At 39.5% G+C, this 17701-nt stretch overlaps 1 protein-coding gene across 2 annotated transcripts in view; it reads right to left on the bottom strand.

Annotated features, from left to right (window-relative positions):
• Nucleotides 1-2191: 2191 nt before the first annotated feature.
• dpy19l3 (dpy-19 like C-mannosyltransferase 3) overlaps nucleotides 2192-17701 on the bottom strand; it is a gene marked incomplete at its 5' end in the record, with an annotated part of 46826 nt that continues 31316 nt past the window's right edge. For both annotated transcript variants that reach the window (XM_083900751.1, XM_083900750.1), the window contains 3 exons: nucleotides 2192-2783; nucleotides 7823-7981; nucleotides 10564-10696. In XM_083900751.1, the coding sequence (XP_083756877.1) occupies nucleotides 2565-2783; nucleotides 7823-7981; nucleotides 10564-10696 (511 nt within the window). In that variant the 3' untranslated portion in view covers nucleotides 2192-2564. The remainder of the gene's footprint in view (nucleotides 2784-7822; nucleotides 7982-10563; nucleotides 10697-17701) is intronic.

Raw genomic sequence — 17701 nt, forward strand, 5'->3', positions numbered from 1 at the left:
TATTCATGACATCACAAACACAGAAAACTAAAAACCTGGATGAGTCTGAGTTTGTGTGTTTGTGAAGATTCAGATTATCAGAGACTGATTAACGTGTGTGTGTGTGTGTGTCGTAGCGGTCGATGATTATCGACGTAGTGTCACATCACAAAGATCCTCTGCTGTCTTTGATTTGAAGACAGAGAGAAACATGCTCTCGTTCTCCTCCAACAACAAAAGCCTCTGTTTGATATGCACCTCTCTCTCTCAGATGATGTTGGATTGCGTGGCAGAGAATCAGCGCCGCTGTTCCCCCGCTGTAATTTCCTCAGCACTTACATTATTCATGTGTGTGTGTGTGTGTGTGTGTGTGTGTGTGTGTGTGTGTGTGAAACATCAGTGTTTTACAGCAGATCCTCGCGTCTACGACAATAATCCATGCCAACTACATTTTTGATTGATTTTTAATCATTCAAAAAGTTTCTGTGATTTTTTTTTCCTGAAATGTGAATATTGTCCGTTTTCTTTGAAAACTCAATTATTTTAGTTTGAGAACCAAACAATTAATCTATTCATCACATTCATGGAAATAATCTGTTGGTAGTAGATTATGAAAATATTCAACTTTTTTCGACATTTTTTTAACTAATTGACAGATTAATCAATTTTGAAAAAACTGACAGATTATTAAACTATAAAGAATAATCCATAGATTAATACATTATGAAAATATTTGACGGATTAATCGCATAAGTAAAATAAACGACATATAAAAACATTTTCAAAACAAGTGACAGATGAATAATCCAGGGAAATAATCCATAGACTAATATATTTACCAGATTAATATTTTATGAAAGCATTTGAAAGATGAATCAATTTTGAAATGTGGTCCAGCAGAGGGCGCTGTGAGCGACAAAGAAAAGATACACACGCAGATTTGTTTCCAAATGTTTTAGTTTGTAAAGTAAGAGGTGAACAAGGAAAGGTTGAGATTAAAGACTGAATTCTAACACGTGGCACTAATTCACTCTTCTGTACTTTGGCAATTTACACATTTTATTGTTCAAGATTATTTTGGCAAACAATGAACATTTTCTCCTTTAAAAGAAGGAAAAGAATCCCGTAAAAGCCCTGGTGAGTTTAACCAGCACAGTTGGATTATGGTTAATAGTTAACGAGAGTTAATAAAGATGAAAGTGGCGGCTGTTAAAGGTGATTCTGTGATTTTATTCCACTTATAAATGCTGGTGATAAGCGTGAGCATGTGTCCGACAACAAAAACATCTCGGACGCGTGTCGGGTTTGAAAAAGTTAGGATAAAATTATTCACTTCATTCGATCAGTTCCTGTGACTATTTGTAATATATTAACACATTTGTGGCGCATCTATGACCACAAGGTGGCAGCAGCAGCAGCAGGTGTTTAAGTTGGTGTAGTTTAGTTTGTAGACGTGATGAAATTTACGAAGTTTCTTGAATGCATCGAGTTCAGAAAATTGGAAAAGAGGAATACCGTCAAATATTCACCTTTCCACTCACGTATATATGTGTGTATATATATATATATATATATATACACATATATGTATGTATATATTTGTCTTAATACATGCATCATTGTGATGGTTAAATGTATTGTTGTGTGGAGACTGGGTGCTGTCTCTACTGCCCCCTACTGTCTGTTCCGGGCCGCCGAAACCAAGACACGCTCCTGTCTTTATCTCACTGTAAGACAGACTTTTCCAACAGGAAACTGGAGTTTGTAAACCACTCACTCTCCCACACCAAAGCCCACAGAGAAAATCAGTGATTTTAACATCACAGCGCACAGGAGTTGTTGATCCACTGCTGCCTCCATCACTAAGTTCAAACGTCTTATTTTGTCAATTTGGTGCAGTAGAGCAGCAGCTCCTGTGTCTCCACGAGCTAAAATCACTGATTTTCTCTATGGACTTTGGTGTGGGAGAGTGAGACAAAAGACTTGGCTAATAAAATCTACATGGATCTACAGGGACATGTTTCCATGGCTTGTTGAACACAAATGCACATGTCCAGGAGAGGGGAGTTTTTTTTTTGTTTTTTTTTAACGATGAGGCGTTCCACAAAAGGGGGAGGAGCCTAAACAAACAACGCACACTTGCAAAGTTCCTCTTTTTAAGATTCTCGTCTGATGTCGAAACCAAACAAATGCTCAGAGAAAAAAGGTTGAATTTGATCCTACGTTTTTCTTTTATGAGGCTTGTGTGGAAACACACACACACACAAACGCTGCCTGTAGCTGTAATAACGTGGAGCAGTGGTGGAGGAGGTGGAGGAGGTGGAGCAGGAGGTGCTCCCACTCTGCTCTAACTAAAACAACGCAGCCCCGAGCTGGAACTGACCCGCTGCTCCAACACCACGGTTTACAGAGATATGTGTTAAAAAATAATGGGCATGATCACAGCTGGGTTTCTGTGCAGAGAGGAGACAGAGACGCAGAGGAACAGCGAGCGCTCGCCTCTCCTTCTTCTCCTCCTCCTCCTCCTCCTCCTCCTCCTCCTCCTCTCTAACCTCTGACAGCGTTTTTCATTTTTCATTCTCCTGCTATTGAGTGGCGCTGGGCTCCGACACTGGGTTCTTGGCACTTTTCTTGCGTCTCTTCTTGACCCGGTACACGTGGAAAGTTTTGTTCTGGAATGTCCTGGTGAAGAGAGCGGCGTAGCCCGGCGCCGCCACCGCCACGTCGCTCTTGATGGCGTCGCAGAATCGAGGCTGGGAGGCTGGGGCGAGGTCCGGGTCGTTGTCTCCGGGTCCGTCCATGATCTGACGCGGCACAGAGAATAAAAAAGAAGAAGGTTATTGGTGACACAAGACATTTTTAAAGGCCCAGTGAGTGACCTTTACAGGGTATCTGCAGGGTCTTAAAAAGGCCTTAAAATGTCTTAAAATCTCATAAAAGGTGTTAAATACAATTTTGAAAAGTCTTAAAAATCTATTAACGTTACCTTTATTTAAAACATGCATAAACTTCAGTCTCGCGTTGAAATGTTTCTATTTTTGAGGATGCGATAACAACAACTACAACACGGAACGTAAAAGTTGGCCACCTGTGCTGCCCAGGGAGAATTTATCGAGCACCACTAGCTAGCGTGCTGTGCGCGCAACGTGGTGTGTTAAAGCTTAGCATAGCAGCGGAGAAAACTTAATGAAAGTCCACAGCTAAGCCGAACGATTTAAGGCTCAAATTTCCCTATATGTCTTTTGTACTTTTTTGCCAGTATGGTTTTGAAATGGGTCTTAAATTTTATTCATTATGGTCTTAAAAACGTGCCAAAAAGTCTTAAAAAGTCTTAAATTTGACTTGTTGAAACCTGCAGAGACCCTGCTTTAAGAGCAGAAAGTGAATATTCTACACGTGTGTATGTTTTTGTTGTTGTACGGTGGCTTTAAATATGCATTTTGCATTATGAAGGGAAAGTTAAGGGCGACTTTGTGCTACATGACCACGGCCTCTGTAGTTCCCTGAAGCACTCAGAAAGGAGCGTACAGGAGTCATCCATTTCTGCACGTCTCACCACTAGATGTCACTAATTCTTACACACTGGACCATTGAGTTTCAGACGTATGAAAGAACTTGAGCAGAAAATGAATAAAAGTCTTCAAGTATCTGCTATTGTCTGGGCTTGAATAAGAAAATAACTTATGAAATGTTTTGAAAAAGAAAAAAAGGATTATAAAGATTATTTATACATGAATGTATAATTCATATATATGTAGACTTTACCCACTGAATACAAAGACAGAATCTACACCTACTTAAGTCTACAGTGTCTTAAGAACATGTTCACGTCTTTATCTCACTGTTAGACACACTTTTCCAACATGAAACTGAAGTTTGTAAATCACTCACTCTCCCTGCACCAAAGTCCATAGAGAAAATCAGTGATTTTTAACATCACAGGACAAAGAATCCACTGCTGACTCCATCACTGAGCTCAAATGTCTTATTTTGTGAACTCGGTTTCTGAAGTACTTCATTCAAATCGAACTCAGTGACACAAAGTGACCACACGAGGCAGCAGCGGACCAGCAGCAGACTTTGACTTCAGTTTACAAATGTCAAGTTCCTGCTGAAAAAGGCTGTCGAACAATGAGATAAACAACAATAACAATTTAAAAGGTTTTTTCTTTAAATAATTTTTTAGTGCTGCAACAATTAATTATCTGCTAAATGATTCACTTACTATTCAAATGAACCAATTAAAGTGTTTCCTTTTAATAAAAGAAAAGAGGCAACGACAGCGCGTGATTTTAGCTTCTTATGTGAACATGTTGTCTTTTCTCTGCTCCTGTGTGACAGTAAACTTGATTAAATGACATTTTTACGGGAGGCTGGAGCCAATCCCAGCTGGCATTGAGTGAGAATTTGACGGCAGCTGCACAAGGACAGGAAATTTAATTCTGAATCCCACAAACTTTATCCTTCAGATAACAGAGAACATAAACAGTGAAATATGACGAAGCCACGGAATCTCAAGATCTCTTCTTCAAAATGTTATTTTAACCCTCTCCTTCCTTCCTTCCTTCCTCGCTTGTTTGCTTTCCCGTGGAGGCTCTGATGTTACCGACCGCTCAGCAGTTTGTGGGCAACTTCAGAAAACATCGCTGAGTCACCGTTAAAGTGCTTTCAAGAAATAAAAAAAAAACAGCTCATTAAAGGAGCTGCTGGTCCTCAGAGGGAAGAGCTCCACACCCAGCCCTGGACTCCTTTAACTATCAGACTTGTTTAGCTCAGACCTTTAAAGACCAGACCTTTAAAGACCTTGTTCCTGCTCTGAACTCACTTTTTATTCTTAAGACTTTGCTTGTACGTGTAATTAAAGAATAAAATAAACTTGTCAGGGAAAAAAAAACTAACTGGAAAGTAAGTATGAAAAATGAAAATATAACACGACCTGACTGTAAATAAAGACAGTGAAGGTAACATTCAATGTAAGAACGAATAAAAGGCTACAAAAATGTTAATGGAAAATACTCTCCTGAAGCTTTTTTTTTTATCTACCTGGTCTATTATAGGAGTGAATCAACACCACTCTAAGATGAGAGTTACACATACACACACATACACATGATAATTCAGCTGTTTGAAGTGTGGTTGTATGAAGTGTTGAGACAAAACCTGAATTTAATCGCTTTTAAAAAAAAAAAACATAAAACTGTTTACTGCTCTGTGTCACTGTAAAATAATAGTTTCCAACGGGAAATTATTTTTTCTTTAAACACTCACTCTCCCACACCAAAGTCCATAGAGAAAATCAGTGATTTTAGCTCACAGGGACACAGGAGCTGCTGGTCGACTGCTGCCTCGTGTGGTCACTTTGTGTCACTGAGGCAAACCATAATGAAGGACTTTAAAGGTTTAAAGACAAAATAAGACATTTGATCTTAGTGATGGAGGCAGCAGTGGATCAACAACTCCTGTGTGCTGTGATGTTAAAAATCACTGATTTTCTCTATGGGCTTTGGTGCAGGGAGAGTGAGTGGTTTACAAACTTCAGTTTACACAAGGAAAAATCTGTCTAACAGTGAGATAAAGACATGAACATGTTCTTGAGGCATCGTGGACTTGAACAGACTGACTCTTTCTGCACACAGTGAAGTCTAACAACAGCCTGTACGTGCTGCTTTTTTTTTTCTCTTGTCATCTTGTTATAATAAATTACAGGCTGTGAGCAGAGCGACATGTCACAGATGTCTGTTATTGTCCCATAATGTAGATTTATTGACAGCAGGGGCTGACGTGACACACACACACACACACACACACACACACACACACACACACACACACACGCACCCCTGTGCAGCGAGACTGTAACGTTGTTGACGTGTGTTCCCGTCGCTTATTCCCAGATTAAAACAGCACATCAGCATTAAGTGTTTAATGCGTGCGACACAGTAAATGACACGCGTGGACGCTTAACGTCCACGTCGGCGTTAGCGCGGCGTGACCGGCTCCTCCTGCAGGTGATTACGTTCACCTGCCGCATGCCTCCACCTCGGCTCTTTAACCCCACAGATTACATACAGTGCTTTATTTTTTCATCTCACTGTTTTGACGGAGTTCTTTAACCACACGAAGCAGATTAAATTAAACTGAACCGAACATCTTTGATCTTTGAGTCCAAGTTAAAGTCAGTTTGAGTCATCTGTGACGCGTGTCGTGACTCTGATACAGTAAATATACATTAACTGTATATTATATTTGTGCTATATACGTATAGTATATTGACAGTTTTTCTCAGTCGCGTTGGTGCTTTTCTCTGATCAGAATTGAAATTCTCATAACTATTAGTTCAACCTCCACAACATTTAGTTATTCGTGCACATCATAGAAGCAATTTCTCCTTCCTCTGAACACATTGCAAATGCTTTTGCACACGTATCTGTTAATTTCATACAATTCTCTGCTGTTTTCTGACATTATCATTTGCTTCTGTCATGTCAGTCACCAAATACAGAGGCAGATTCCTAATGAAATTAGAGCTACAGTTATGGACCATGTTGTCAATCACGGCCTTTTGAGGAATGGACGATCCATTTTGAACAAGTGACATGTTTTTGCAGGTTATCCACTAGGTTTTGCAGTTTGCACTAATTGTTTTGAGAAATGCAGAAATGACTGCTGAGCAAATGTTAACAGTGATGTGAGAAAAGCTCCAAAGTGACTGATAAAAACTGTAACTGTATTTAAGTACGGTTGCATGACATCAACTTACTGCAGAGGTTATTTAGTCTCTCATGTTGTGAAAGTAACGTAATATTCGGCAAAAAGTCAAAAGATGTAGATGTACATTTTCTCCACTGGGCGAAATAAACCACAATAAAGAAAGAACAGACTGAACGAACGAACGAACGAAAGAAAGAACGAACAAAGAATGAGAAAGAACAATAGAAACAAAGACTGAATAAATTAACGAAAGAAAGAACAAACGAATGAACAAACAAAAAATAACAAACGAGCGAAGGAAATAAAGAACAATTGAACGAAATACAGAACAAATAAACGAAATAAAGAAAAAATGAACGAAATAAAGAACAAATGAAGAAACGAAAGAATGAAAGAACAAACGAACTAAAGAAAGAATAAAGAACGAAAGAATAAAGAATGAAAGAAAGAGTGACAGAACGAAGAAAGAAGAAAAGAATAGAAAGAGAAGAACATGTCAAGTGGAAAGGTAAAGAGAAAAAAGGAGAGACAGACGTCACACACACACACACACACACACACACACACACACACACACACACACACACACACACACACACACACACACACACACACACACACACACACACACAGTGTTTCATGAGTCTCACCACACTGAGTCAAATAACCATCATCAAAGAGAGAGAGAGAGAGAGAGAGAGAGAGAGAGAGAGAGAGAGAGAGAGAGAGACGGATGACAAGTGAGACTATTGATCTCTGAGGAGATGAAGAGCTTTTAGTGAGTCAAACAAGTGACAAGTCAAAAGTCCATAGAGAAAATCAGTGATTTTAGCTCACAGGGACACAGGAGCTGCTGGTCTACTGCTGCCTCGTGTGGTCACTTTGTGTCACTGAGGTCAATCTGAACAAAGGATTTCAAACACTAAAGTGACAAAATAAGACATTTGAACTTAGTGATGGAGGCAGCAGTGGATCAACAACTCCTGTGTGCTGTGATGGTAAAATCACTGATTTTCTCTATGGACTTTGGTGTGGGAGAGTGAATGGTTTACAAATTTCCTGTTGGAAAGGTCTGTCTAAGATACTGTAAAACTCCAAACTCCAGATTGAAATTTAACTGAGTTGCACTCACATGTCCGTTGTCCAGGTCGAGCAGGTCCCTCAGTCTGCAGCCGCGTCTGTGTCTGCGCTCGTAGCAGATGCTGTTCTCCAGGACCAGGTAGTCGGCGCCGATCGCCGTCATGATGTCGTGAACGTCTTCAGGGGAGCGGCGAGCGTAGATCTGATACACCTGCTCCAACACACACACACACAGAAAGACACACAGGTGTTAATGTTTGTGTGGATCTGATGTCTGAGGACGATGTTGACGGAAGAAGAAGAAGAAGAAGAAACCCAAAACCCAATTTGCAGCCACGTTTACTCTGTGAATCACACGTCTGATGGACGTTGGTTTAGATTTGAGTTACAAACTTTGGGTGGAAAACAAAACCACACAAAAATGTACGAAGAGAATCAGACGCAGAAGGAAAAACATCATTCAGGTGTTTGAAGTGATTTTAACCACTTTAAAAAGCCTTTGTCAGCTTAAGTCTACAATATCTTAAGAATGTGTTTACTGCTCTGTGTCACTGTAAAATACTATTTTCCAACAGGAAATGAAAAAAAATTTTGGAACCACTCACCCGCCCACACTAAATCCAATAGAGAAAATCAGTGATTTTAGCTCAAGGGGAAACAGGAGCTGCTGGTCTACTGCTGCCTCGTGTGGTCACTTTTGACACTGCGGTTTAGAAGAATGAATAATTTTTAATGCCGAACTGTAAAGATAAGACATTTGATGGAGGCAGCAGTGGATCAACAACTCCTGTGTGCTGTGATGTTAAAATCACTGATTTTCTCTATGGACTTTGGTGTGGGAGAGTGAGTGGTTTACACTAACTTTAGTTTCCTGTTGGAAAAGGCTAAAATATGACTAATAGCTGGTTCCAAAAAATAAAACAAAATATGCTACTTACATATGGTGTATTGAAAATAATATATAATTATATATATTTACATTTTATATCAATAGGTGGAATTGAAATTGGAAAAGGAGAATTTATAATAATATATAATATTTATATATTATAAAAGGGAATTTATTTTGTGCTTAGAGCTATGAGTGTGACTAATACAAGAACCAACCCTCAGGGTTAAGGGTTGTTTAAGTTATTTTTTAAAGTTACTCCCTACAGTAATAATTATAGTAATTATATTTCATTATATTAAAGGAGGAGGAGGCAAAAATACAAACACTATTTTAAATATTTGACAATAAACCCATTGAAATAATTCCCGTTCACTTCTGCCCGACGTTATTATCTTTTTAAAGTATTTTTAAACCTTGAAAAACAAACATCACGTGTCATTTCCGTCTTAATGGATTCACCTCGTTGAGATAAACTAAATTAAAATGGTCCATGTGTCAAGTGTCTTCCCCACATTTATGATGATAAAAAACCCTTTTGTGTTCTCCTGGTTTTAGAAACAAAAAGCGTTTGTCAGCGACGCACTCAGAGCCCGAGCACTCTCTCACCTCCCTTTACTGGAACACAGCGTTTCAGACTCAATTTTTCCTACATTACTATTCAGTCCGACTTAATGGATGCATCTTCTGATCGCATTTTCACTGAAGGTCACTGGCCTCATCTGCAGACAATTCCCCGCTCTCTCACACAAGACATTAGAGCACAGAGAGCAGAGGGAGATGAATGGATGAATGAGTGAGTGAGTGAGTGAGTGAGTGAGTGAGTGAGGCAGCGACAGCTGTACTGGAGACATCGATCATTAAATCTCTGTCCACGCGCAAACGGAGCGAAATGTAAGACACCTTTTTTTTCCCCGACATCATTTTGTGGAAATTTCTTCATCCACACAGTGTGTACAGTAGGTGGCACTGTTGCACCACAACGCTGAGCATATGACCTGGTTTGTTCTGCACATGTGCGAACTGTTGTAGAACGATAAAAAAAAAACATTTTATTTTATAAGAATCATGAATGTAAGCTATATTTATTTACAGTTGTTTATTTAGTGTTGGTGGACACATAGAGCAGTGTGGTTCATTATTTGGCAGTCAGTCTCTTGGTGGATGTATAGAACAGCTCATTATTTGGCAGTCGGTCTTTTGGTGGATGTATAGAACAGCTCATTATTTGGAAGTCAGTCTTTTTTGGCGTTTGTATAGAACAGCTCATTATTTGGCAATCAGTGTGTTGGTGGATTTATACAACAGTTCATTATTTGGCAGCCAGTAGTTTTCATGGATGTATAAAACAACTCTATATTTTGCAGGCAGTCTGTGGATATCGAGAACAGGTCATTATTTGACGGTCAGTCTGTAGGTGGATTTACAGCGTGGCTCGTTATTTTGCAGTCAAGTGTTTTGGTGGCTGTACTGTAAAGATTAGCCCCTTATATGGCAGCTCATGTGTTGGTGGATTTATAAAACAGTTAATTATTTGGCAGTCAGTCTGTAGGTGGATTTACAGCATGGCTCACTATTTGGCAGTCAGTCTTTTGGTGGATGTATAGAACCGCTCATTATTTGGTAGTCAGTCTTTTGATGAATGTAGAGAAAAGCTCATTATTTGGCAGTCAGTATTTTGGTGGATGTATAGAGATTAGCTCACTATTTGGCAGTCAGTCTTTTAGTGGGTGTAAAAACAGCTCATTATTTGGCAGTCAGTCTCTTCTTCTTCTCTTCTACCCTTTTAGGGGTCACCACAACTATCATGTATTGACGTCAGTGTGGTAATTCTTGTGTTATGTGGCTGCTCCTCTGCTGTTTCCCACAGCTCGTGTTTTCATAGTGTTGTACAGGACGTTTACCTGTCTGGTCCTCTCCCGCAGGTCTTTATCTTCATAATGTGGATGGTTGGTGAGAACTCGGCCTGTGCACAGCTTGATGCCGGCCAGCAGCTGCATGCTCCCTGCAAACACGGCCCGCTTAGGAGTCTTTGTGCTGAGGATGGACAAGCACAGGGAGGAGGACACATTATTCACAGCTGTAAACAAGTGTGTGGACACTTCTGATGTGCTGTGGTGCATTTAAAAGGCCTGTGAATAGGTGAAGTGTAAAAAAAAACCACTATTAAAATATCTGGATTTTAGGTGGATCAGTGGTAGAACGGCCTGTATGTGGAACTGTAGATACGATGCGATATTATCACAATACTGTTAAAAAATACTGAGTATTTACCAAATTATGTTTTGAGATATACAAATAATGAGCGTAGGAGTGAGCACTTGGGCGCCATCTAGACTGAAAAGTTAGAGGCACAGACCTTAAGTCTTAAGTTAATTTATTTTACCTTTTAAGTCGTGCTGGGATCGTTAACGGCGTTAATGCTAACCCATGACATGATGATGTTTACGTGACTCCCGGGTAGGTGCATCACGTCCCGAGGCACACATACGCAGTACACAGGTACGCTGGTTATTCATAGCGCTGCTCTTATCGTTTAAAGCTATATTTTCCTTTCTCGCATGCCTCACAGCACTTAGTGACTATGCTCATGTGCGATTCATTAGCAGCCTGGACACCGAGTGCGAAGATTCTCCGCTCTACTCTGACTGTAGGCTTACGGGGACTGTGGATTTTACTGTGCATTGGGAGGTGATCCCGGCAACAGACTAGCACTAGTTTTAAGTAAGAAATGTTGTGCTAACTAAACAAAAACACTCAAAATAGCCACACATAATTATTAGCCTTTAGCTGCCCTTACAATAGAAATACATGGTGGATCAGAGGTTGAGCAGGTGAGGGGTTTGATTCCCTGAAAAAGAAGCTTCGTAGAAAGATGTTCTCAGGTGTTAAAGGAGACATTTTTTTTTTGGAAAAGTACGCAGGTGCACCCAATCATCATAATAAGAAAAGTTAAATTGAATTTTGCTTTTCGTTGATTATCGAGCTTTTGTTACCACGTCATTTAGAGTTTTACACAATGGCTGCAGCACTGATTGCTACATATCGACGGCATTCAAGGACAAAGAACATTTACATCAGGAACAAATGGCAGAGCGTTACGTGAGGAGCAGAGACGACTGCTAACACAAGGACACACACACACACACGCAGGTTTGTGTGTGTATGTTAATCCGAGTGCTGCTTGTTAACCAAACTTGACCTGGACTGACCTCTATTATAAAAACACATAGAGACACACACTCACACATATTTTCCCAACCTGTAAATTTAACCTCTGGGTCATTTTTAATCTAAAAACATTCCCACACACACACACACAGACACACAGACACACACACACAGCTGCTGCTGCTGAAGCATTTCTACTGCCGCTAACAATGTGGGACAAGTTGACAACCCGGAGTCATATTGTTTCTCAGAGAAAAAAATATGGGATATGGAGACAGGGGTTAGGTCACTGAGCCAACAGTGTAATCACACGCAGAATAAATACAGGGTTAACGGCTGTACCTGACTCCTGACTGATGAGAAATACAACGAAAACAAACACATTCATTTTCTCCAGGACATGAAAACTGACAGAAATCCTGTTGGATATGATTGTCATTAGTGAAGGCAACAATATCTCCTACTTTAACAGCCTAGCGCATCAAATTGATGCAAATAAAAGGCAATAAAAGTGTGAATTTATCATTATTTACATTCAACGTAAACTCATTATTCACATGGAGTGAAATTAAAGTGATAGTTAAGGGTTTTTGTATGAGGGATTGACACAAACTATTCCACGAGGGAAAATAAATGAGGTATGAGACATACGCTCAATCCCAGTGACAATATGGGCGGCCAGACGTGAAACAAGGAATTACAATATTTTTCACGGCGATTATCTCGATGTTAGACAAAGGTTTTTATGAAATGAAAAAAAAACTTTGTGTCACTTAGGAAAATGATTACTCTCCTACACCATTTTACAAACAAGTTTCCTGTCTACATTATACAGTACATCAGTGTGGTATCGATCTGTGTTTTCATTCATCCTCTTGGTTTGTGTGGGACATTTTTTTGTGTTTTTTGAGTGTGAGTAATATAAAAACCAGCCCTAAGGGTTAAGGTTATTTAAATTATTTAAAAAAAAGTTACTCACTACAGCTTTATTATGAAAAACTTAATTCTTAATCATATTAAAGAAGGAGTCTGACTTATACCTCCTGTCATCTCTCTCTCTGTTTCCATTCACAGACAAGTCTCAGATCGCAAGTTTCACAGTCAACATTTTTCAACGTTTAGTGAAAAAAGAAAGAAAGATTTATAGTAATATATGAATATGTTATTAATATTCTCAAAACGCTCTTTTTAAAAACCATACCAGTCTTTTATTCTTAGCACAGATTAATGAGATTACGACTCAGTCAGGCGGAGATTTTAATTAGTGCATTCACAGCGTTGTGTTGTGACACACACACACACACACACACACACAGTCGTAACTGTGATCCACCTACACATCATTCCTCCCCATTGACACATCTAACAAGATCTATTTTCATGGCGAGCACTTTGACTGACAGACGTACCAAGGTCTTTACAGTGGGAGAATTAAGATTTACGCACACGCTGTAAAAACACAACGAGCGTCCGCGAGGTCGCGATAAAGCCGGGCGATATTTAAAAACAAAAAGGCGTCAAAACCCTCGCTCCTCTCAAGGGCCATTTCAGGTTTTTATGCCACCCTTCGAGAGCAACACTAAATAATTGAGCACATACATCACACTAACCTCTTTAAAGCCGAGTCTCTTCATCAGAGGGAGGTCGTTACAGGTTTTTTTTTCGGTCTCAGGAAAACAACAACAATCACAGCAGCGACAACAACGGAAAACTAAAATCTGGTCTTTTCTACAGAAAACCTGTGTCCTGTGAGCTGGTTGTGCTCGAAAGAAATTCCCATTTCTTATAAATGGGCAAAATATCTCTCATTGGATTTGAACAAAATTTGGTAGGTGCATGCAGCATTAGACACTCTACCAAGAGACTAAATTTCATCCAAATCTGATCCAGATTAGAGATTTGCCAGGGAATTTATATGTAACCTGTTTTTTTCCCTAATTTTATTTGAAAAATAAAGTTGTATTTCTTCTTCTCTCCATTAGGTGGCGACAATGTGTAGATAAAGTTGTGGGGGAAAAAAGAACCGCTCCAAACGCGTCATTACGCTGATTTATAATCTCTGTGTTTCTGTCATGATGATTTTAATCCGACAGTCGGGCCGAACGCAAGAAACAGACCCAAGTTCTTCCCACTTCAAACTTTGTGCATTAGACACGTACATACGTGTACATTTCTGAATTATAGTGAAGCCAAGAGTTAATGTTTGGTTTTTGATTTTTAATACCATAAAGATATTTAAGCTACTTTACTAGACTTTAATTGTATTTGTACTGAGAAAACAATACCGCGTTATCACGTGTCACTTAAAATGACGAATCTTTGAGGGGCTGTACAGACATATAAATACTGATTTCCTGATTTTACAGCTTCTTAAATGTGAATATTTTCTGGTTTCATGAAATATGACAGAACTATGATGAAATATCTACAAGGATTAAGAGCTGCGATGATAAATCTAACGTCAGTTAACGTAAATGAATCCTCAACTCATTTTATCGATCGATTGATCAGTTTATTGTCTTTTTGCGCCATGTAATAATTAAATAAATCATTAAAATTGAATACATTTGGTTTGTGGACAAAATTAATCAACATTTTCTGACAATTCCACGGACTAAGACAACTCTTAATTAAACGAGGAAGACGATGTGAAACGTGATACTATTTGATCTGTGAGCAGATGTTTTATGTTAAAGATGCTTCAGTTCACACAGGTTCATTTTCACACACACACACACACACACACACACTCCCTGCCCTGAACTGTCCATGGCCGGCGCTGAGTTCTTGTGTCAGCAAGCGGAGCTGCTAACAATCGACTGTTTGACTGACAAACAGCACTGCACAAGTCTGGCCTTACAACCAAAAAAAAAGAAGAAGAAAGTGCTCACAATAACTCTAACTCACAGATGGAGATGCTGCACGATCAGGCGCTGATATGGATTTATTGACTGTCCATTTAGGACAGAGTATCAGCCTAAAGCTGAGCCGTTGCTGTTATCAAGTGGAAACTTGTGAGTTATGGCTTCGCAAAATACCCATGAACTTCTCAGAGTTTATTTTTGTTTTTTATCCCGTTGAAATGATAAGAATTCAGGGTTTGTGGTGTTGGGAGGTGACATGGACACACGGAAAAACAGATTTACGCCACTTAACAAAAGGCTCAACTAATGCACTACTGTTGAAAGGTTTGGGGTCACTTAGAAATGTCCCTGTTTTAGAAGGAAAAGCACTTTTTTCTATCAGAATAAGAAATACACTCTATACATTGTTAATGTGGTAAACGACTATTCTAGCTTTTAATGCAATATGTACATAGGTGTATCGAGGCACATTTCCAGTGTTCTAATGGTACATTGTGTTTACTAATTGTGTTAGAAGACTATTGGATGATTAGAAAACCCTTGTGCAATGATGTTAGCACAGCTGAAAAAAGATTTGCTGGTTCTTTGATGAAAGCAAAGTTATTATTTAGAATAAAAATCATTATTTCTAACCTTGTCAATGTCTTGACTATATTTTCTATTCATTTTGCAACTCTTTTGATGAATAAAAGTGTGACTTTTAATGGAGAACACAAAACAATTGTATAGGTGACCCCAAACTTTTGTCTGCACCACTTCAAGTGTAAGTTATTCTTCTTGCTATATCTTGCTGTTGCAAAGATGTATTTTGACCGTAAACTCAAATTTATGTCGCTTTCAAACTCTGTTCTCTTCCCACATCAGAGACCATAGAGAAAATCAGTGATTTAAGCTCACAGGGACACAGGATCTGCTGGTCTACTGCTGCCTCGTGTGGTCACTTTGTGCCACTGAGGTTAAAGAGAACAAAGGATTTCAAACACCAAATAAAAAAAAAAATCACACACTTGAACTTAGTGATGGAGGCAGCAGTGGATCAACAACTGCTGTGTCTCTGTGATGTTTGATGATTTTCTCTGTGCGGTTTGGTGTGGGAGATTTTCAAAGTGATGCAAACTTCATTTTCCAGTTGAAATAGGACGTGTAACAGCGAGATAAAGCAGTGAACAAATTCTTAAATGATCATAGACATAAGCAGTTGTATGTTGTAGTGGGTTTTCCCCTCATGTCCCCACTGGCAGCCATGTTGTTTTCGGTATAGAATAAATGTCTCAGGCTGGTTATTTGTAGCGCTGCTCTTTTCATTTAATAAACAGACCGCTCCAGTTCGACAGTAGGCCTGCTAACTGGCGCTAAAGGAGCTAATGATGAGCTAAACATGACGTCACTTGCGTCTTTTGCCGGTCAGTTGTCAGTCGTGGAAACGTGTCATGTGTTAACATTGATGCTGTTAATGCCACAGAAATTCAAAACGGTCGAATTCCTGTTGAGTTGAGGTCACGGCCCCAATTTTTTTGTTCGTCTTGGGCTGTGACACGTCCCACCAAATTTCGTTAAATTTAGTGCAACTTTAGTTTCCGATCAGTTCTGATTTGTGAACCAATTTTTGGTTGTTTTCGCAAACGTTTCCTAGTTAGTTTTATTTGAATATGAGGCATTAACATTAAGGGCCAATTCCAATTCCTATCTTAACCCTCAAGCTCAACCCTTAATCTTAACTGGCCTCAAAACCAAGTGTCGAGGGTTATTTTGTCACTTAGAAATGGGACACCCCTTAAATGCAGATACGTCTTCAGACTGCGGGGGGCAGAATAATGCGAAAGCTGCGTCCAGTCTGTCAACTCCAAAAAAGAAGAAGAATCTATAATATGGGCCTAAACTAAGATAATACAATGGTTTTCATCATTTTTATATCTCTATTAACAAAGAAAATACTTCATTTGTATCGCACTCGCTTCGCTGCTTTCGACAAAATCTTTCTTATGTGAAAACACGCAATGCATTCTGGGTAGCCCTTGCTCCCAAGGGTGGTCTCGGAAAATCTCAATATTGAGGGCGATACAGCCCTTAAACTTGCTCCGCAACTTAATTAATCTGAGAATCAGGACAGCACTTGGACTAGAGGGAGCGCACATTTTTGAGATTGCGGGTTAAGCAAGGAATTGGAATTCACCCTAACATGGAATCATTTTCTCAGTAACCCATGGTTCACACACGCAGCTCAAATGTATACTGGCACTTTGTGACGTGAATATGCCTGCGATGCTACGATTCTATCTATCCCTGCTGCTCATTACGCCACACTTTCAGAGTCTCCCGTGACCTTTATTCGTAAAACAAAAACATCCTGCGCCTGGAGTCAGCTGGAGAAAACCCCTCCATCTCAACTCTTTCATCTGGAATGCAATTAACACAGCAGCAGCAGCAGCAGCAGCAGCGGCTTCTTTTTATTCCACTCCTCCCTTCTCTCAGCACCAAACAAGGTAATTGTAGGCAGCGGCTAATCCTCAGAGGCTAATGGGATTAGCTCCAGAGGGAATGGAGTCCATGTCACACACAAATACATTCAAACATCCCAAACCTCCTCCTCCTCATCCTCCTCTGAGCCTTTCCACTATCTGACTAATGGGATTAAACCAAAATGGGCCATTTCTTAAAAATCTAATCTGGTCCACTCAGATTACTAATGCTGCTGCTGCTGCTGCTGCTGATGATATAATTATTTAATGGAGACAGGAACACGAGAGAGATCGATTCTGTTTTGAGTCTTTGCCGATTATCAGACATTTCTTATGTAAATGAATCATCTCTGTGCGACTGTGACTGAATGTTTCGCCCTCGATTCACGTTGAAGGTGTCAAACTCGTGGGGGGTCAGCCCACAAGCAGGCCCACCCAATCCATTTCATGTGACTTTAGATGTCTGTTTATGATATTCAGAGATTCATTTTGATTAGTACACACTTTTGTGTGTGAAATTATGTGGAAATATCATCCTAAATGCTGTT

This window comes from Microchirus variegatus, assembly GCF_963457635.1.
Source record: "Microchirus variegatus genome assembly, chromosome: 14".
NCBI classification, from domain to species: Eukaryota; Metazoa; Chordata; class Actinopteri; order Pleuronectiformes; family Soleidae; genus Microchirus; species Microchirus variegatus.